At 39.1% G+C, this 22631-nt stretch overlaps 1 protein-coding gene across 1 annotated transcript; it reads left to right on the top strand.

Moving 5' to 3' along the window:
- The first annotated feature begins 705 nt into the window (after positions 1-705).
- Positions 706-4672, top strand: RRAD (RRAD, Ras related glycolysis inhibitor and calcium channel regulator). Its single transcript, XM_030511659.1, has 5 exons — positions 706-800; positions 890-1256; positions 1382-1455; positions 2000-2204; positions 3215-4672. Exons 2-5 carry the CDS (start codon positions 902-904, stop codon positions 3490-3492), a joined length of 912 nt encoding a protein of 303 aa, XP_030367519.1. The 5' UTR covers positions 706-800; positions 890-901; the 3' UTR covers positions 3493-4672.
- Positions 4673-22631: the final 17959 nt, after the last annotated feature.

The following is a 22631-nucleotide window of genomic DNA, read 5'->3' as shown; positions in this document are numbered from 1 at the left end:
TTATATTGACCTCTTAAACCGTTAACACTGCATGCAGACACTGGCCAGCTTGGTATGTTAAGTGCAAGCCCTAGCACAGCTTCTTTTCTCCTAACCCTCTCCTCAGCACTGAGTAAAGTAAGCACCAAGTGAAGCAAATGTTGCAAATTTGAGAGTATTTTCCCTAACACTACTGCAGACACCAGCATTACACATAAAACTCCTGGACAGTAACTTAAAGCCTAACAAGCCGTGGAAACCTATCTGTGTCCAACAGGTGCTCTCTCACACAGGGCTGTGAGCTGCAACAAGCGGCATACATGGGAATACTGCCTTCCGTTAGGAAAGCGGGACGCCGGGCCGGCAGGAGCGGTCCGCGGCGATGACCCCTCACTCGCTATACCTGGCGGTGCTTCCCCCTGAAGCGCTCCGCGTCTACCCCATCAGCGCTCGCCCAGCCTGGCCGTGCCGCGGCCCCGGCGGCTCCTCCGCGCCCACGGCAGGGCAGCCCTACCGCCGACCCCTTCGCTGCCATCGGCAGACTGGGCCGCGGCTCCCCGCCGGGCCGAACCGAACCGAACCGAGCCGAGCCGCGTCGACCTAAGCCGAGCCGAGCCGAGCCGCCGTGGGCGTGCAGCGCTTCCCGCGGAGGCGCTGCCAGGGTGCCGCGAAGCGCGTCATGGAGGGGCGGGCCGAGCCGTCTGTCGGAGCCATAAATAAGGGCCGGCTGGGAGAAGCAGCAGCACTCGTTGAGGGAGCTGTAACACGAGCGATATCGGCGGAGAACCCCTCACTGCCTCTTCTTCTCCGAGCGCCCAGAGGTAAGCGCCGCTCCGCGGAGCGGCACGGTACGCGGGGCTCTTCGGAGCAGGGCGGCGGGTGCTGACAGTTTTCTTCCCTCCGGTCTCAGCTCGGCACCCCTATGACTCTGAATCGCGGCGACAAGCTGCGCTACCTGGACAAGCGACGCGGCAGCATGCCCTTCTCCGTGCATCAGCATCTGCACCGCCGAAGCATGCCAGTGGACGAGCGGGACCTGCAGGCCGCCCTGCCAGAGGACGAAGTCTCCGGGCTGGTGCGCTGCACTTCGTACAGCCCGGGCGAGGCGCAGCGGGAGAGCTGGGCTTCCGACTCCTCCGACTCTGTCATCTCCTCGGGCAGCGACTCCGACAGCAGCCTCTACAAGGTGATCCTGCTTGGCGAGCACGGCGTCGGCAAGACCAGCCTGGCGCGCATCTTCGGCGGCGTGGAGGACAGCGCGGAGGCGGAGGAGGCTGGTGAGGGCGCGGGCGGAGCGGGGCACCCACGGTCCCGGGGGTCCCGTAGCTCCCGGGGCATCTCCCTGCGGCCACCCCGGCGGGGACGGGGGAGAGTGCTTTTTCTGAACTTGTCTTTCCCGTAGGAAATACGTACGACAGATCGATTATAGTTGATGGAGAAGAGGCGTCTCTCGTGGTGTTCGATATATGGGAGCAGGTAATTACAGATTTGGTATCTCTTCTTCATGGCTTGTCAGTAGTTCACTCTTCACAAAAGCAGAAATAGCACAGCTATGTCTGTCTAATTCTCCAGTCGGATAACTAACACTAAAAAAAGATTGCTAACGTTAAAAAAGTGACATTAAAAATTAGAATTTGTACTGCCTTTGTTCTCTCCTGCAAATAATTTATTGTAGGTACTGTATTGTAGGTATTGTAGGCAATTTACAAACTTAAAGAGCGTTGGAGTGTGAATCAATGTTCTGAATAAGCAGCAGCTTACATGAGCAGCCCAGGGAACTACTGTAAAATTAGCGATTTGCAATCTGAGTAGTGCAGACCTGACAGGATTTCTAGAAACAAGAGAATTTTGTTTTGTAATATATCTTAATTTTTTTTTTTTTTTTCAAGAGAGGTTGGCTTACTTTGACTGACTCTTCATAATAAAGCTAAGAAAAATACCTTTAAGGTGCTTACAATAATTAAACCAGTACTGAACAGACTTTCAGTGCAATAAATCTATTTCTTGCCTTTTGTTTTAGGATGACAGCCAGTGGCTTCAGAACCACTGTATGAAGATGGGAGATGCCTATATTATTGTATATTCAGTGACAGACAAAGTTAGCTTTGAAAAGGCCTCCGAGCTAAGAATCCAGCTAAGAAGAGCAAGGCAAACAGAAGACATTCCTATTATTCTTGTGGGCAATAAAAGTGACCTGGTCAGATCCCGGGAAGTCTCAGTTGATGGTAAGTGACACCATTCACTTACACAGTAGTGGCTAAAGTAGTAGCAAAGACTGTGGAGGATCATGGCCAATGGAAATGGGCTGGTTTTGATGTAGAAAAATGTATGACTTGAGGTGTGCTTGAAAAATCAAGCCAGCTGGCTCATGCTGGGAGAGACTTGGTACCACAGAAAACAGTGGCGAGTGTGGTGGTATGGTTTTGACGTGTTCCCTGTGTTAAATGCCTACACAGGGGATTGACTGGAGTTCATCAGATGATCACTTTTTTCAGGCTGGTGGCAGTGCATGGTTAACCTGTCCTAGTTGCAACATCAGTATTTTGCTCAAGCTTACAACTTTGCCGCTACTTTCAACAAGTTGGACATGGAAATTGGCACTGCCGCAATGTTCCAGAGTTACGTGCTTACATCTGGAACATTGAGCATCTTGCGTTTTGAATGCAGTCCTAGTCAAATCCAGCAGTGTACAACTTCATAACATCTAGTGATATGTTCAATGACTTGACTTTGTGGACTTCAGCAGCTTCATTTGTAGCTAGTGTGGAAAACTCAGTTATTACTGCAAGGCGGAGGCTCATAATAGCTGAGTGACTTCCAGAAGAAATAAAACCCATTTCTTTCTGGACCTCACACTCTTGCTATCAAACAGTAAGTGTGCATCCAAGTGCCAATCCTGTATTGGCTTTAGCTCTTAAACAACACTGGGACGGTCTGTGTAGAGGACTAGTGTTGCCTTATGTTCAGTGCCATTACTCAAATGAGATTTCTGACCATACCACAACAAACCAAAGAAGAGTAAGGAGGCAAAAACATGAGTGCAAATTTGCACTTTCCTACCATGTAGTAAAGCTCTTCTGTGGCATAGAGGGCACTTTCATTACTTACAGTCAAATTTTGTTTTTGTTTTTTTGGTGTTTTTTGTTTGTTTTTGTTTTTTTTTTTTTTTATTCTGCCAGTATGTATGAAGAGAAAATGTCCATTTCCACTCATCTCTCTTTCTCTTTCCATTCAGAGGGACGGGCCTGTGCCGTTGTGTTTGACTGCAAATTCATTGAGACCTCAGCCGCTCTTCATCATAATGTCAAGGACCTGTTTGAAGGTATTGTTCGACAAATTAGACTTCGCAAAGACAGTAAAGAAGACAATGCTCGGAGAATGGCCAACACAAAAAGAAGAGAAAGCATAGGCAAAAAGGCAAAGCGATTCCTGGGGAGAATTGTGGCAAAGAATAACAAGAAGATGGCTTTCAAAGCAAAATCAAAGTCTTGCCATGACCTATCTGTGCTTTAGGAGCTTTCAGCAAGGCCAGCTTGTTGCATGTGGGTGATGAACAAGCAATTGACTGTTACAAGAACTGTACAGATGATCCTCATGGTGATAACAAGAATGACTTACCAATTGAGACTCTGTTAATGCCTTAAGGTGTGCAAGCAAGTCTGGAAGTTACAGTACAGTGTCTGCTTCATTGATAAATGGTTTAAGTTTCAATTTGTGCAAGCAAATGAACTAACTTTAAGTGGCTTGACATGCCCACGTTTTCACTGTGTATATATGTTGTGTATCTTCTTGTCCTGTGGATACCAGAGATGTAAAGATAAGAAAGGATGATAAGTATCACCATAGATGTGTCTCGTTTGCAGAGCAAAACTTCAACTTGTACGCAGGCTCGTACACTCTTTTTAGTATAAAGCAAGCAATGATAAATCTTTTTAAACTGAAATTTGGGGATGGTGGAGTAGAACCACATTAGAATGTGAAAAAACAAATTATATATATTTAAATACAGAACAGGTACCATTTTATGAAGTTAATTTGCACTTACATTAACCATTCTTCAATTAATTTGTTACTTGTTTACATGTAAATTTTATAATAAAGTATTATTTCCTGTTATAATAAATTGTGCTTTTCTCACAGTATGGATAAAAGAGAGCAATATTTTTAGACTGACTTTTTTCACCGTACAAAGCATTATACACAGATTTACATGTGAAAGTTCTGGAACAAGATGAATTTGGAATATCCTGTGTCCTTTTCTTTAATAGACAGTTTAAGAAGTAAACCCTGCTTTTATGAACACTCTTACTTCAACAGTTCATAGTGGGAAGGGGTGCCTTCAGTCTGGTTCTCAGCTCTGGCAGGAACAGGGCTGTATATAATGCCTTGAGTTAGTTAGATGTCTGGTGTCTATATTGATAAACAAGCCTGTAATGTTCGATGTTTTAAGTCTTCTCCTCACTTGAAGGTACTGTATTATAGCCAATAACCAAATGTGGAGAGTTGGGTTATATTTTGGGGTTTTTTCCTTTTCTGGGAGCAGTATACTTATCTACTCCCAAGCCTGTAGATACCTTCCTGTGGTTTCAAAAAGTTCAATGCAAGCTGGCAAGGCTGTTTGAAAGAGTTGTAGGCTTCAGTTGTGTATGGTGGCCTTCAGTGTCATTAAAGCATTCATGTTAATTTTACTGTATTATAATTAATGTGTGTCCATGATTTTTCCCTATTTGCTATTCATGAAGTTGAAAAGCAATCGCGTCAGTGAAAAAGCTGGATTCGCTGCATTTGCTTTATAAATGCCTTTTCATAGGATACATTCTTGTTAATACATAAACTCACTTCTCAAAAACTGTAAAACATGCTTTTCTGTCTCTTTCTATTGTCCATGCCTGAGCCCAGTTCTTCAGAGAGTTCCGTTTGTCCATGATTTTACAGGGGCTGACCTTTCCCATACAGCATGCACATTACATCAATACCTTATGTATTGCTTCCCTGAGCTCCAACAACCACTTCTCCACTGGGTTAGCCCAGTGCTTGGGCAGTTAGTATTGGGAAATCACGGAACAGAAAGTACTAGGGAAAACTGCATCTAATTTGCATAGGTAATACATCATAGGATTAGCGTCTCCTGATACGCTGCTGGTGCACCTAACTGGTTAGATGCACAGTTTAGCATATGTTGCTGCTAATGGGTCACATTTCTTATGAAGAGAGGGGTTCACTGTGTGTCCCGAGTAAAGTCTAAAGTGAATAATTCTGTTCCACTGCCAAAACTCACATTTGCTGGATGATAAATTTGAATTGGATTTGGCTTTTTTTTGCTAGCCTTGCTTCCTGGCAAACTATTATCACTGGAATGCCTAACTAATGCCAGTGTATGGCACCAGGCGTTTATTTCCATAGAAGCTTTTAACTGTCAACACCAAAGCAATTGCTTTAGTCCTGAAAATTCTACAGCAAGGATGTCCAAACTCGTGCATAAAATTGGCACATACCTATTCATGCACATGCTAAAGTTACTGACAAAACTACATGGTGTTCCCTGTACATCTGCAAAGCTTCTGTCTTTTGGTTGCTTTCAGAATGACCAGGAAAGGACTGACATCTTAGATTGACTTGTGAGATTTAATTCTGTCCATAACAAATACAAAGAATTGGATGCTGTCCTGCAAACCCAGAGGTTAAGACATGGCATTTCACAAAGTACAAAATGTTACAAAGATGTGCCACTCCTAATGCTGCACCATAACTGCAACTGCAAAGCCTCTTCAGGGTCATGGTTAATAGCTGTGCTTTCAGCACACCTTGACCTACAAGTCAGATGTTTTACTGTGTTCCTGAATTCAAAGGTTAGGTTTGGACAACTCTTAAGCCTAAAATATTTCTGAGGTGCTCTAGCACATTGCTAGAGGTTCATTTAAAGTGTAGAAAATAATTTGTATTTTTAAAGTATGTCATACAGGACACTGTGGGACAACAAACTGAATCACTCTAAAGAAACTTGGGCTCATCTATAATGTACTCTATCAGTTAATACTGTAAAATAAAATAATTATTCAAATCCTCATTCTACTATTTTTTTCATTCATTTGATTGTACAAGGATTAGTATAATTAAGCCATGGTTCATGAGAAGGGGGAGGGTTTGTTGTTATTGCAGCTCTGACAACCTGCTCCAGACCAAGTTTGTATTCTATGCTATAGAGGTATTACCATGAATACTATTTTGCTGAGATTCTGTAGCTCCTGGAAGATTTTCTACCCTGAAAAAAATTAACTTCTTGGATGTCATTTAGCGGAATTTTCAAGCAGGCCTTTTGGAAGTACATGTGCAACACCAGCTAGAAGTCAGTAACAGGCACATAACTGACAAATGCCTCTCAAAACCAAGCTGCTTCTTCAAAAGGTTATTTGTATCATCAAGCATTTGAAAGTCATCTATAAGGTTTTGTAACCTGAGATGTTTTACTGGTATGGATACTCAAATTCTTGTCATTACTGTGGTGAATCTACATCATGTGAGAACTAGTCGGCTGCAGACAGCAGTATTTTCTCTTAATTATTACCAGAGCAGAACAGAGCGTAAGGATAACAGTGGTGTAAGTTTTCTTACTATTTGCCAATGTACATCAGTTTTAATTCGGAGGGACAGTTCACACAGTCATTTAATCTTTACTGCCTTCACTGCTGCTGCCAGCTGAAGTTCCTATTACTGCTAATTGTGGTGGTGGATTTTGTGTTGGCACAAATTCATTTGGAGCAGCTAGTTATTAACAACTACAGTGGAAGGACATTGCCTTTTATATGTGACACATATGTTAAGTAAACAAATCAAAGCCTCCTCTGCTTGCTATTGCTAAACTAGCTCCTGTAAAATGTGAAATATGAAAAATGTGAAGAAAATCATTCCTCCATCTGCCAAAACTATAAAGCATAAAGTCATGTCACATAAATATAGACAAAATGTTAACTGCTGGGGAAGACTTAGCATCACCAAAAATGTAGCTGTACTCAGATGTATGTTCTTAAAATAGGACTAAAAAAACCAGGGCATGTTCTACATAGTAACATTGCATAACATCACTGTTCTTTATTGAAAAGGAAAGTATAGTGAGTTGACAGTGATTACGAATCCAGTGTATGATAAGAGATTGCTAAGACATAATCTAAAAAAGCATGGGGCAATACTCATGCTGAAATTTGCTTTAGTATGCTTCATTTTATTCAGAGACAATATACAGGTTTAATTGCATGTACGTCACAGAGACCTCACTAAGTCTGCAGTCACAGTCACAGGTGATGTCTGTGCATTCCAGGATCACCATTTAATTTATAATTTACCACATGATCTCTAACATTATAATGGACAATTTGACTCCCTCTTTGAATAAAGGAATACCTGAACTTCAACACTTCTGAAGTTACTAATTTCTAAAAACTGAAATAGTAAATTATGTCAACTCTCCCTGTGCTCAATGACATGGATGTTGAACAGAAAAATAAAAAGGGAGAACAGTTTTCAGAGCAGTACATTCCTTGGCAGAAGAACAGTGATTTTTGTCACATCTATATTGGGTTATTGTAATGCGTTATGCTTAACAAAAATATTTCAGGAGCTCCAGGTAGTAGGAAATATAGCCATGTTAATTAAGCTGACAGGGTTCAAATGAACACGTCACTTCTGTGCTGTGGGAACCCCAGGCCTGGGTTCCCATACATTTTTAGGTGAAGTGATGATCTAGAAAAGCTGTAAATAGCATTGGACATGAGTAATGTTGAAAATGCTTCACTTTGCTGCATGTTTCTTGGCTGGCTACAAAGCTTGTTGAACTCACTAGAAAGTCAGCAGCTTTGCTTGATTTTGGACTACTCAATAACAACAATCTTTGCATTTCTAATTGCAGGTATTCAGGTGCCTTACTGCAGGTATTCGAGCCACAGGAGTGTAATGCATCTAACACTGCAATGGTAACTGAAAGAGATCATGACCTATTCATTACTCTTGCAGATCAAGGATGCAAAAAGCATAAAGCAACAGAAATACATCTTAACTGAACTAGAACATATAGTGAAATTTCAAACTGTGCCAACTTGCATCAGCTCCACTTTATTACAGGCCTGCCATTGGAATTTATTGAGGAGTGCTTACCAACCTTCTTCAAGGAAAAGAATACTGTAACTGTCTTTGAGTATCAGCCAGGTGTTGAACAACTTTCTCACAGATTTTTCAGCTATGGGTATCTCAGTTGTTGGGCTTCTTTGTCACACGCTTTTCATGTCAACTTCAACTTTATCTTTCCAACCTCCATTGTTACACATTGTCACCCTTGCAGCAGTGGCTCAGCGGTACGGTGGGAACGGGAAAGCGGCACTCCTCTGCTGCTGCATGACTTACTGAAAAACATTAGCTGTCAACAGTTGTAACACAAACCTGGTCGCCCAGCTCACTGCTTTACATAATATAGTCTAGACAAACATGTCAGATTTTGCTGCACGTAAGTCCCTGATTAAGACAGCATAGCATATTAAATTACTCTCTCCTTGAACGTCAGGGGTACTGCTGTATTTACAAGGCAAAAAGGAATGGAAGGTTTTTAGCTAATCTGAGCATGGAGAAAAAAAAACAAATCTAAGCAATCTGACAGCAACCTCTCACTTCTACCCTACAGTAATTTTTTTCAATGGAAATCTTTTTGGCTATGGAGTATTGCTGCATATGCTCTTCTGCCCTCTGACTATGCAGAGTTCTTGGATCTCTAACATTCTCACCCAGTCCCATATGGAAAATCTTCTTACAAGTCTGACACTCACTAAAGTTAAACAAGTTGAGTGAAAGATACAACCAATGGGAAAGTTTCCATGATTTTGAAAAACACTAATAAAAACATTTTATTCAACAAATTAACATTTCTCTTCAGGGTTTACAACTCACAGTCCACAGCACTGTTGTAGTCCATTAAATTCAAAAGGAAAAACTGGTTAGAGAAACAAAGAAAACACAGAACTCATTAGTCTTTATCAGTGGTTATCTTGATACTCTGCAGCAGATTTAAAGTCACTGTCAGTAATAAACTGCAAAGTAAAGCAAACAAACTGCAAGACTAGACTGTTTTCACTCTACATTTTTGTCCTTACCAATAACAAGTTTTCACTTGTGCAAGTAAGACACTCAATTTATATGTATGATAAACACACAACGAATGCATCTATATGCAGCCACTACCTGCAGAATTGTTTTCTTTTTCTCCTACGTAGTAATTCAAAATATAACACTAAAAACCTAAGTTATAGCATAGAAGTGAAATAAGCATAAAAATAAAGCAGTAGCCAGCACTGAGTAAGCAAATAATGCCTCCTGCAGATCAGTCTCTTTTTCACCATTTGTTTTTTCAAGATACTGGGGAGCTGAAGTATCCGTGCATGTCTGCACAACATTTATTCAAAAGCTGAGCTATTCAAGTGTCAGAGCAGAACTCAGAATGGCCAAGTCCTCAAGAACAAAGATTTAGGATGCACATACGCAGCAAGATACCTTCTATCTTCCAGGAGATTTAATTAGCAAAATGTCCAACTCTTTTTAGACCGGTTCTAGAAAACAGCACCTTATAGTCTAAAGGATATTTAAAACCAAAAACGTGATAAGAACTTCTTAATGAACAATTTCATACTCAGCCTTCAGAAAGCAACTTTTAAATGAAATTATTAGTTCAATTCTACAGATCCTGACTTGGTTATTAATTGGTTCATTTTTAATTACAAGGTGAATAATTAATTAACACATCTTTATTATTTCACTCCCAAATTAATGTTCTGCCCTTCAAGAGTAAGATGGACTAAGGAGCATTTTCATTTTAACCAGAGAAACTGGGAGTTAGTTGATTTTCTCTCTGTTTCCTTCTGGCTTGACTGTGACCCCTTTAAAGTCACAGTCAAGCAGTATGCTTGACTGCTCCCACCTGTCCAAGGTGAATAAGGACATCTCCAGCCTTTGAAGTGAGAGGGCTTTGCCTGATTTTCTGCTTTTACATTTCTTTTTGAATGACTATGCTTAAATATCTGCTAATGCAGTATTCATTTGAGAAGTATGATGTAGAGCACATGTCAAGCCCAAAAGAACAAACCGCAGGCAAATTTTGACAGGAGTTTGGATGTTGTGAATATTGCAAAGGCAAAGCAGCATTTCAGGTGGTAATTTCAGGTCGTTCTTGACTGAAAAAAGATGTTTAATATTCTCCTCATTAATAAATGTCAGTACTTTATAGTCCTTTTTTTTTTTTTTTTTAAGGGGAATTTGAAGCATTCAGGCACTCTAAATGTTCAGTCTAATGCTGGATGGGGTATGTTTGTTAGCAAGTATCAAAGATATAACTACATCTAGAAAATGACATTTGTTTTACATTGAGTTTTCTGGGTTTTTTTGTGTTTGGGTATCACAGGAAGAGTGACTCTATGTTGGCACCCACAGAAGTCACATAAAAACTGAGCAAAAAGGAAAGCATTGAAACAAAATCTATATGCAACTTGGTATTTCCATTCGAGGGTATTTATGAAGCAAACCACCTGACTTTGCAGCTGAAATTTCAGATGGGGGATGGATGGATGGTATAAACAGGCCAGAGAAGACCTGTAGGGTCAGAAGCAGTGTGCACTTTTTGATCACCCCCTGCTGCCAACTGTTCCCTTCCCAAACTCTAGACCCAACTGCAGGGGTTCTTAGGATGAAGCAAAGAAAGGGAGGGCAATCAGAGAAGTGCAAACTTCACTTGTACTAACTTCTTGTCTTGGAGTTGCTTCAACTGCAGCACAGGGATTGCTGACTTCAACAAGGAGCTGTGCCTGAGGAAGATTGAGTGAAGTGTCTAAACTGCACAAGCAGAGTTTGTTCTTCCGTGTTGTGTTTGGTGAGAAATGTCCTGCATCTCAAAGAATCACCTCTACTCTCCTTCCTTACCCTCCCTCCTTCTCCTCTCCCCTCTATCTCCCCCACCCCCAAAGGGCTATTTTTAATTCACTGATCATAAAGCTTGCTTTCTTAACAGCAGGATAGAGGTTTAATTAAAACTCCACCTGGTACTAACGTAATCCAGCAAAATCCTATCCATTTCAGGGAATAAATCCTTGCTGAGGTTGGTTAACCAAAGCGATAGGTTAAGCAGTTTCCTTTATTCTTCCTTGAATTTAACTGTATTGCAGGAGAAAAGCTGGAAAACCATTCAAGTATCTGAAACATTTTATATGACATTGAAAATAGCTTACTAAGGTCACCTGGTGAATAATGGATAAAGAACACTCACTGCATTTTAATATCTGTGTTTCAGATATTATCCTTTGTAATTTCCAGAAAGATGAACATTAAAAAAACCAGATGAAATTCCTAATACTCCTTACTTCCATCCCTATCTGAATGGCAGACAAGGCACAGCACCTTCATTGCTAAACATACTCCCAGCTTTATAATTCCTTATTCAACTGAGTACTATTTATGCAAATAATGTTATTAAAATCACAGGACAAATCCTGCTCTTTTCTGGAGAGTCAGCAGATTTAAGCCCTGGTTTTGGAAACGCTAACACATGCGTAATGTCAGCAGGTACACTGAACGTGTAAAATTAAATGAATATTTAAAAGCTTGTTGGTTTGGAATGTGGTTTTGCTATACTATGTTGAAAAGAAAAATAGAATTTGGCGTTGTGAGATGCCATCTCATGAACATGCATGGCATGTTTGCAGGATCAGGATACGTTTTGAAAACAAAATAATTGCAGAGCAATTTCTGTGAGACACAATCACAGTGTGGCAAAAACATGAACAAGCACAGGATGGTTCTCCAAAATAAAACCAAAGCTAAACAATTCCTCCACTAATGATTTATTTTACCATATAAATAAGACAGATCAGGTACCCACTACTAGAACAATAACAAGGGAATACATTAATCACTAACAAATTCAACCGTGCTTTGGAATGTTCTCAGCACTTACGGTTCAACAGTTAAGAAACAATCAAAAAAATAATGTCACATAGACACAGAAATTCCAACAGAGCAGAATGGAACTAAGAATTAGTTTTCCAAAGAAATGGATATAATTCTAACACATCATTCTAATTCTAAATTGCAAATTTTTCAAAGGGATAGCTGAAATTTTGATCAACATTCTACCCATTCACTTGTTTTCTGTAATTTAGACCCATTCCAATTTAGTTGAACAAGTACATCTTGGAATATGAATGCATCTGGATGCAGTTGCTCTAGCTTCTTGCCTTGCTTGATGCGATTCCTTTTCACTCCCCCTCCACCTCCCTAATGAGAACAGAGAGTACTTTGGGGGCTTGTCCTGAGGCTGGGAATAAGAAAAGAAAATTGAATGCATCCAAGAATCATGTGGTAGGAAAATGGTTTCCTGCCCAGCCCTGCTGGCAAATATAACGGATTGTATCCTAACCCTGATGAAACACCAAGTTTTTCCCTTGACCCGACTGTAGCCAAAAGCTGTATTTCCTCTGTCATTAAAGACGTAATTTGAAAAAGCACAAAAAGGAAAATTAGTTCTATTTTTAAGTGGATTTTGTACAAATTAGCAAACTATGCACAGAAAGAATTCAAACCCTGTACCTCATGTTACGTGTTCTGCACAAGAATGTTTTGACAGATGGATGCATTCAGACAGAGAAATTAAGAAAATGAACCCAGCAAAGGTTTCCTGATTATTTTTGTTTCCAGCATCTCGAATATTTGAATGACTAAATGCAAAACTATGTTTCTATGTCTGGGAGGCAATTAACAACAACAAAACTGCGGAAAAGTCTTTCATTTTATTTGATTAAAAATAGAGTGGATGTCAGAGTCCTACAAAGGCATATATATGCTCCTGCCACACTTTATGCTGCAGAAGAGCTGTACTGAGTTGAAAGGAACAACTTAAACATATGATGGCGGATTTGGAGAGCTGATCTTCCCCAGCTCACTCTTCACACCACCACTTCGCCAGAGAGTGCATGCCCTGCGTTCCAGCCACCAGGCTGGCCTAGCTCAAGGCACCAGGGAAGTTAGGGCTAAAATAAGACCTGGACACTCCTGAGAGGTGCCATCCATATTTGAGAACAACATTTTAAAGACCCACAACAGAATTTATCAAAGCTCCTCTATCACAGCTTTCAGCGATTAGAGCCCTCCTGTACAAGCTGATGTGTATTAAAGAATGAATCAGAACTAAAACCAACAGACTGCTTTAATAAAGGTAACTTTAATATTGCTCCTTCCCTGATATGCTGATATTTAGATATGTGCCTGATGCTACTTGAATAAAATTCAAAGTAACGTGTGTATGTATTTGCAGAGCTACTGCTCTAATGACTAACTGTGGTACCAGGACGTCCATTGTGCTATTACTCTTCTTTTTGTGTAAATCAGTATTTTTTCCACAGAATAATTTATTTAAAAGGCATCAGGACAGTACTGATAGATTAAAATAGTGTCCAGTACTTATAAGAAAACAGGACAAATCAAAAACATTCATCCACTCTTAGATTTTGTTGCTTTATATCATGGGAATAGTCAATTAAATTTAGACAATTGTTTTAATTTAGTTTATACCAGGGACGCAATTAAGCCAGTTTTCTGACACTGAGCCAGGCAACAGGCATAGCTGGCTTTAAACATTATTTTCCCACATATAGTTCTTTCACCATTCGCCTTTCAGTAAACATAAGCATTTCCATACTGCTCTAATATTTCAAAAAAACAGTTTTTACAGAGTTTTTCATTTTTATTGTTCAGTTTTGATTAAATTGCTAATTCCAATTTTCTAGTACAAATGAACTTCTATTTCACCCTGAAATCCTTTTACCTTTCACAGGGATATTTAAGTATCAGATTTCTTAAGTAGACATCCAGTTTTAACCACATGAATAAGTACTTAAAGGAGGATGATGGTTCATATTCACAGTAATGTATCATAATGGGATATTCGGATTGTAACACTGTGATATGACTTTAAGAATAACAGTGGGCCAGAAGTGGCCTTTGTAGCATAGATAGTCTTTCTGGTTCATATAAAGTTTGAGTTGATTTTGCCCCTAAAGCACACTATGAACCTGCTCCATGAGTTTGCACCATGAACAGAAATCTTCCTGTGATTCTGGAAGAGACGAGCCCTGTAACCTTATACATCTATCCACAGTCAGCTTATTATTGCATTTGTTCCATAATTAGATATAAAAGGGTGTGGGCTGACAAAGACAATGACCTGGTAAAGTAGACAAGTATGAAAACAAGGTGACAGCACTGTAAGAGGTTAACAATGAAGATTTATAGGGGTTTAGATAAACCTCTTGCACATACAGCTGCACACTGACAGAACATGAACCATTCTCCCCATTTTGCAGGAGTAATTTTGTGCTTTGCCACTTTATCTCACTCATGCACATTAAGGAGTCCTGAACACATTATATTTTTAAACGGGCTAAGATATGTTTGTGACATCATTCAGAGTTTTCCTCTATGCTTTTTACCTAAGATGTAATCTGTGGAAAACACCAACAATCAAATAATGGAAATGTGACACCTATCAGTCTACCAGTCCAAGTGTTTTCTGCTTTACCATGTTGTCTGGTGGCCAGTGATGTTACAAACATGTTTTCTGCAGGGATAGGGATAAGATTAATTTCTTCCACATGACCTTTATAAATGTGGAAATACTGTCACCTGAGCAGCCGCCTGTGCAATATGCCTGTTTAATTACCATAGGATTTTATTTAGACCTGGTTCAAGGTTGATGGTGGTTTTTGAGATGAGCATGAACCATAAACTCATCTTGAGACAAAATGTTTCAAAAGTGCAGGGGTATGTATTGTTCAAGTTTTATTCTGACCATCTTTAAACTGTAACAACTCTCTAGCTTGAGTTTATTAAGAGAAAGAAACTTGGCTGTACATGGTTCCTGTACCAAGTACTGAGGTCAGCTGAGTAGCTCAGACCATAACCCATATGCAGAAATAGAGACTGGTTCAAAATTCATTCCTTAGCATTAAAAGCAACTCCAGATTAGGGAGATGAGTTCAGATAATCGCGATTAGAAACCTGACGCAAAGATGTTTTGAATTCCAAAGGATTCAGTGGAAGTTCAGCACTATTCTAGATTAAATCCTCTATGTTAGTTAAAGCTTATCCTATCTACTGTTAGAAACAGTCTAAACATCTTCTTGAAGTATAGCCAGGTTTCCAGCCATTGATGTCGCATATAAAGGCAAGATTAAACATAGAATAGTATATTTAAGTCATTAACCTATGCAAACATTTTTGTTATGTATTTCACTTAAGAACTTAGAGGAATGTACTTAGGGACACTGTACAAATAAACAAGCAATTATTCTTATTAGAAAGAGGAGAAAGTAGGGCTAAAGTCTGCTCTAATGCATATTGATCAACTTCAGAATGACAGGACTAATTTTCAGGGAGACATGCCACTGAATGAGACTGGTATTTGTCCATTGCTGTAAAGTGAAGAGGTCATCCTAGTATTGCCAGGAAAAACATAAAATTGTATTTGATTTTGTCTGAATTAAAAAGTTCATTTATCTTCCAGGTTTTTATGTTGTTATCAATAATGTATCTTATTATCAGAAAAGAATATGCAGGGTACCTGAAAAGTAAGATGGCTCATTCCCACTGTATTCCTTATGCTTCCATAAAAACCCACAGAGCTATTATTCTGCCCTCATTTTCCCTGTTTAGTACCCCACCAAAGTCAATGAAATTACACCACTGTAGAACAGGTATAAGCCAGATGGACTAACCTGGGTCACCTGCTCTACTGTAGTGCTGCTTGCAAGAAACCTTTGCAGCATACAAACAAAAAAATCACTTTCAATCTTAGCTTGCTATGTGCTTTTTAATTCCTTTTGCTCTTCCCTGCCCCTATTGTCGGTATCCAGGAAATACAAGAAAAAGCCACTGTTATCAGGTAAAAATATATTGATTTTAATATTTCTGTCTCCAGCAGTCCTCTTTTTTGTCTTATAGCCAGATAAACCTTTATACTGATAGCATTTTTGAAGCAGACCAAGACTAGGAATTCAGTGTGAAAAATGGACTAGCAAAGCTTTGCCCCGTTTTTATTTACTTAAAAAGAATTATCTCAATGCTTAAAAGAAATATTTGGGAAGAGTTCTTCCTCCAAGAAAAATATCAACAGAAACACATAAGGATTTTTAAAAAATATTTCATAGAAATAATTTCAAAAAAACTTCCTGAATATTTGGACTTGAAAATGTTGCTGTGGTAAATCCAAGGAGTCACAGTTCTTACTCTACTTTACTGCATGTGATGGGGTCCCTAACAGGGCAACATGCATCCACAAAACACCATTCCTGCTTCTTACATGTCTTAAGAGTTCCTAATTGTTGTGCGTCAAAAAAGTAGGATAACAGAGAGGTTAGTTCAGAGAGGAGACGAGAATTATCAGAGACCCAGAGAATACTTCCTAGAAGACTCTGAGGGTCTCTACTACTTAAAGCCATAATTTTGCAGTTTTTAGTCAGCACCTTAATTTTAAACAAACAATTAGACACACCTAGCCTACCTTTAGTTTTACAATTAGTATACTATATAATCTTTGCACAATAAATGATGAAAACCAAATACAATAGCCTAAATTTCTGAGCATAAACACTGTTGATTGGAGCCACTCAGAATACATATTGAAAACAATTTATACTGTGTACTTCTCTGTATCTTGGGATCTCATAAGGTGCAGAGATTTTGGGGGAGCATCATAATTATTAAAAAAAACCCCAAAATAAAAGTCTTTTTAACATAAGTATTATGCTCCTGTCCAGTCTTATCACAAAGCCGGCAATCAAAATGAAACAAATGTCATTGATACTAAGCTTGCCTTTTAATTCCCAACAACGGGTTTGACTTCAGTAACTGCCCTCTGCTAAAATAACAAATGGCCATTCTCCTTTCCAGTCATAAGCACCATCTGGCATTTAATAGGTGCTTCAGTGACTCATTAGGCTGTACTTAAATTGACTTTGAACAGAACACTGCCATTTTATTGCTGCTGTGCTTCACAGCACCAGCTAGGACCCTTCAAGTCAATACTGATAATGTCAATATCTTTGAAAACAGTTTCCAGGCTTGCATAACCCATACTGGAACTTTATTTTCAGTCTTAGTATCATTTTCTTCACCTGGCACTTTCTGAATTCATGAGCACAAACGTGGTCCTAATACAACTGTACTATTTTTCACAGAGCAAAACTACTGCACATATTTTCAAAGGTGATTTTAAAAATGTTTTGTGTGTGCTAAAAGTGTGTTTGGAGCTCAGAACTGTCTAACTGCATGTGCAGATTGAGTTTTGTGCACTGAAATAGATATTAAATGAATGTGAAAAAGTATTTATAGACATCTTCTATATTGTTTGAAAAGCTACTCAAAATAGTACCTCTTTAAGTAACAAATAGAATTGCATTTTTATATGAATTTACTTTCTCCTTAAAATTACTTCCAGATGCATATATTTCTGTAAACATTCTAGCTATTGAATACAGACTAAGTCCTTAAAGTCATATTGCTAAACTGGCCCCGCCCAACAGCTATTACAACCAATGCACACTTTGCCTAAGTCTAAAAATAAAAAAAAAGAAAAGGTATTTACACACCCTTTTTATTTCGTATTTTTAAGGTGCTTGCTTGTTATGTCAGATCTTAAGCCCTGTGCTTGGAGATCACTGAATGGAAAAACTAAGTAGCCTTGATCTTACAGGGACTACTTGACCAGTTGTTGATATGTGAGTGTCCAGATATAAAATAATTAGCAAATAATACTAATTAAAGAAATTAAGATAAAATAATTATTAATTGAAAACTAAGCCCCCATTATTAGCTAGTATCAGTTGTGGCTGCCCCGTCCCTGGCAGTGTTCAAGGCCAGGTTGGACGGGGTTTGGAGCAACCTGCTCTAGTAGAAGGTGCCCCTGCCCATGGCAGAGGGTTGGAACTAGGTGAGCTTTAAGGTCCCTTCCAACTCAAACCATTCTGTGATTCCATAATCACCCTACCAAATAAGAATTTGAAAATTAAAGAACATGGATTACTCTTATGCCTTCTATCCTCCCAAATACAGTAAAAGCTCCCCAGGCCCACTAGAAGTGATACAAACTGAAAGAAAACTATGGGGGCTTAGCTATCTCATGGTGACAACTTCATAGACACCTCTTTTATTTCCTGAATGCCTTTCATGACACAATCACATCTAATAGCCTATTCCACAAGTAGACTACACTTCTGTGGGTATGTATACTGAGTCACCTGTCTCCCCTGACACTACTTCAGGCCACACGTAGCAATAAAGTCACTTTCATCCCCCCTTCCCCAAGTTTCAATATAGGTGAGGCCAGTAAAAAAATCTACAGCTGAAGTATTTGGCCGTCATCAGACATATGCACTGCAGCATCCAAATTAGGAGATGTTTCTCTGAAGGCAGAAAATGTGCCTGGATCTGGTTATATTAATGTATACTGACATGAAGTCATAGACTCAAACATCCAAAAAGCCCAATACTGCTCAAGTGGCAATACTAACAAAGCAATACCCAAGCACTTGTTTATGTTGTTTCTTTCTGAACAATATAAGCAAATTGCACTGTGGCCATGCCAAGATAATGGAAATGATACCAAAAAATCATCACCCCATTGTTAACTGTAGGCAGAGAAAACTGTAACTCCATAGTTCTGGCCCTGAGAAATCACTAGTAGCAAGGGCAGGACCTGAAGATCTCAATACGAGCCTGTCTTTTGTCTCCCTGTTACCTTTTTTCCTGAGTGATATGAGGGACAGAAATTCAGACAAAAGAGACAGAAGTTGTTCATCTCCACACCCCAGTTTCTTTCTTTTCCTTGTATTTTAAATATTTTAGATTTTTAATAAATTTTAAATGTAAACATCACATGCCCTTTACTAGTAGCAACTAATAGAGGTTTTCCTACAACTCTAATAACATGTATTATAAAACATGTTCTAAAAATTAGCATTTTGGAAAGATGGTGAGCATCAATAACTGAATTCCATGGCCAAGAACTGAATCCCATTGCCATGAGCAGTACAAGATGACAAAAGGCAGTATGCCAGTGTTGACTATAGACGTCTTCTCTCCAGTTCTTCGCAAATACAAGGTAACATCTTCCTCCCAGTTCCTTTCTAAAAAGGCACATTTCTTTGTCTCCTCCTACATTCAAAACCAAAGGTTTTACAGATCACATGTGCTCATCTTTGTAAATTTATCAAACATTTCATTAAAATAATCCAATTTTTATAGATTATATAGTATTTTACAGAAAGTTCACAAATTATTTGCCCTCCCAGAGAAAAGACTAAAACTGAGTATCAAAAGAACAAGTATAAATGCCTTCCTTCCCCAAAGATAATCACAAACATCCATGTGGGAAGGAGAAATACCATGCCTTACTCTTTGGGATTAGGGCATTCTTTTAATTTGCCATTTGGCATTATGAACACAGTAAACAAAGAGAGAAAATATAGAAACCATGTGACTGCTTGTTCCATAGCCTTTTGCACACTGCTGCTGTAGAGTTGCTTTCAGATGTCAGGACAAAGTTGCCTGCTCACTGATGCTCAGTAAGAAATGTCAGGGAAGAGATAAGCAGGCTAAAAGGAGACTATTTTAGAAACACGGACTGTTCTATCATTAGTTCTATAGATAAACTTCCCAACATATTTTTGAACAGCGAATGGTACTGCTTAGTCAAACATAAAGTCAGAAGGAGACAGTATTTTAATATGGAAGTAGGGGTGATTTCAGGCCCTTCATATAGGGTGAGATAGTTAAACCTTGTTAGGCTAATTTTTTAAGCTGCTATTGTATGTAAGTCTTTATGTTAAAATTATTTTGCTTGTCAGAAAAATGGGGAAGATATAAGTATAAATCTTCAGGACATAAGACAGAAAGAAAATTACCAAGCTTCTTGAGCTTGTCCATTCCTCTGAAATACCTTGTAACTGGAACTCATCCGATGAGCACATGAGCAATAATGCTTCAAACAGTCAGCAAAGGGCATGTCACTCATGTTTTGGAAATGTTCTGAAAATTAAACTTAAGAGATTTGCCCAGCTTCCCACAAAAGGGTCTATTAAACTAGTTCTGTACCTGCTTGTGGTCTACCAATGTCAAAAAGGAACAAAATTAGGTTCATTGTATTTTACTTCTCAACAGGGTTTACAACACAGAAGAATGTGTGTGGACTGCAAAGAAAAAGAAGTTGTTTTAGACCACCTTAGGTAACACATAATGGACATAGTCTAAGACTGGAGTGGTGACAGACAAGAAAATATGCTGGTTTTTTGAGGTGATCCTGTAAAGGCATTCAATCTACAGATCACCTTGACCTGCAAACACCTTAGGTAACAACACGTAATCGACATTGTCAAAGACTGGAGTGATGACAGACAACAAAATATGCTGTTTTCTTGAGGTGGTCCTGCAAAGGCATTCAATCTACAGATCTCCTTGACCTGCAAACACATATTAAAATGTTCTTTTCTTCACAATATACTTTCAAAGCATGTTAGTTAACACATTTTTAGGAGTCATCTTAGTCATATCTAAATGCATCCCAAAGGGATTTAATTTAGACTGAGATTAATTTTCCTCTCCCCTACACAGCAAGTACAAATGGTATAAAAAGCTCCTACATGAAACAGGAAATATTTTAAAGCCAGCACAGATGCCAGGCAATCAGGATGTGAGGCAAAAATCAGCAGAGAATATGACCTATTTGGTATTATATTCCTCTCACATTGTTATAATTCAGGAATAACTCCACTAAACTCTGCCTTACTATACTGGTGAAAATGAGGTGTAAGCCAGAGAGTAAGATCCTTGATTAATCACAAGAAGGTTTTTTCTCTCTGAAATACTTAGTTGTCTCCAGCATGATGGTTTCCTCAATGTATTCATTTTGCTTGCATTGGTCATGCTGCTCTGCATCGTGTCCCAGAAGGTGGTCTTTAACAGCAATATTCATAGTATTGTAGACGCTATAAAAGGTTTGCTGCGCATTTCCATATGTTTATAAGAGATGCAAAAGTTATGCTCATGCCACAGAAGCAGAAGGATTCATAGTGTGAAGGCTAAATGAGTTTTAATGGGTACTTGTCATTTGCTCCAATCTGTAACAAAAATTCTTGAGAACAAAGACAAAGTAGGTGCAGAAACATAGTGTTACAATCCGTAGTGCTACATTTCTGACATTTAATGTAACAGCACTTTCCTAAGCTGATTTCTAAATATTATTACTGTTCTAAATGTTAACCCTTACATGGCTTGTCTCCAATTTCATAAAAATGGCGATACACTGTATTGAGTTAGAGGCTTTCTTAATGCTTAATCCTCAGAACAATTCTGCAAAACATTGTTGGACCTCTACTGTGCCTCATAAGAAGAGACACACATTTTTGACCAAGCAATTAGCAGGTCTTTTGGGATTCCCCATGCATGTTGAACCATATGATCCTGACATCACCATTCAATTTACATTTACCAAATGCTACACGATTGCATGAGCTACGAACACATGAAAGTTCTCCACTGTGTCTAGAAAATCCCACTTATACTGGCATAGAAACAGAGGTAGAGTTTGGCTATATTTTGACCATAAAGACAGCTACCTCTAGTGTGGGACACAAAAGTGATTTAGGATCTGTTTAATGCACATACAAGTGTAAAAACTGGAATATTTACTTCCAAGTCCGAGGTTTCATTTTGAATAATTAAGCAACACTGTATTAAAATGTAGAAAGAAAAGAATGTACATTGTTCAGGGAAGCTCACTGAGTTAGACCAAGAATGACTTGGCCCCTCTAATTAATACATCCATTTGGTATCTACTTCACACTCTTTCCCCTCCAGCTCTCTTCCCCAACCCAGTGGTCACTGCGGAGGAGTGAGGAAATGGCTGATGGTGCTTAGTTGCCGGCTGAGGTTAAATCACAACACCCTTCCACACCAAATGCTGAGATACAGCATAATATTCTCATACAGCCTTCAAGCCAACCTTCAGATCATATGTTCCAGATGGATTCAAGGCCATGAGCTATTTCTTTATCTGTAGAAGGTAAGATACAGCTGGGTAGTTCTCCCTTGTTTTGTATTGAAGTGTTTGAAAAATTATAGACCTTAAGCCTTAGGAAACAGAAGTCAATTCTCTATTTTGAGACCATGTTCAATGCAGACAAGCATGTGAACTAAACAAAATAATGTTTTTAGAGGCCTGAGGATGTACCCGGTTTTTAGAGCTAGGAATAAGCTCTAGCTTAAGAGAGCTGTTTAGGTGCTGGTAACACAAAAATAATCATAGAATCACAGACTGATTTGGATTGAAGGGATCTTAGAGATCATCTAGTTCCAACCCCCTGCCACGGGCAGGGACACCTTCCACTAGACCACTCCAGTGATAAAACTCTGAATAACTAAATTAATATGTAGTAAAGAAACAAAAGCACACAACACAGCAGCTGCCATATCATGGAACCCTTTGGTTTTATATAAAAAGATGACCCTTTAGTGATATCTGATGTAAGATTTTTCATCAGGTTTTCAGTTCTGATTTTAAGTTACCTAAGCAGTAGAAA

This window comes from Strigops habroptila, chromosome Z (genome assembly GCF_004027225.2).
Source record: "Strigops habroptila isolate Jane chromosome Z, bStrHab1.2.pri, whole genome shotgun sequence".
Taxonomy (NCBI): domain Eukaryota; kingdom Metazoa; phylum Chordata; class Aves; order Psittaciformes; family Psittacidae; genus Strigops; species Strigops habroptila.
This window is presented reverse-complemented; position numbering and strand designations above follow the sequence as displayed.

Coding starts and splice junctions, on each gene's coding strand:
- RRAD (XM_030511659.1), top strand. CDS start 902: ATGACTCTGAATCGCGGCGACAAGCTGCGCTACCTGGACAAGCGACGC. Junction 1,257..1,381: donor CGCGGAGGCGGAGGAGGCTG/GTGAGGGCGCGG, acceptor TCTTTCCCGTAG/GAAATACGTACGACAGATCG. Junction 1,456..1,999: donor TGTTCGATATATGGGAGCAG/GTAATTACAGAT, acceptor CTTTTGTTTTAG/GATGACAGCCAGTGGCTTCA.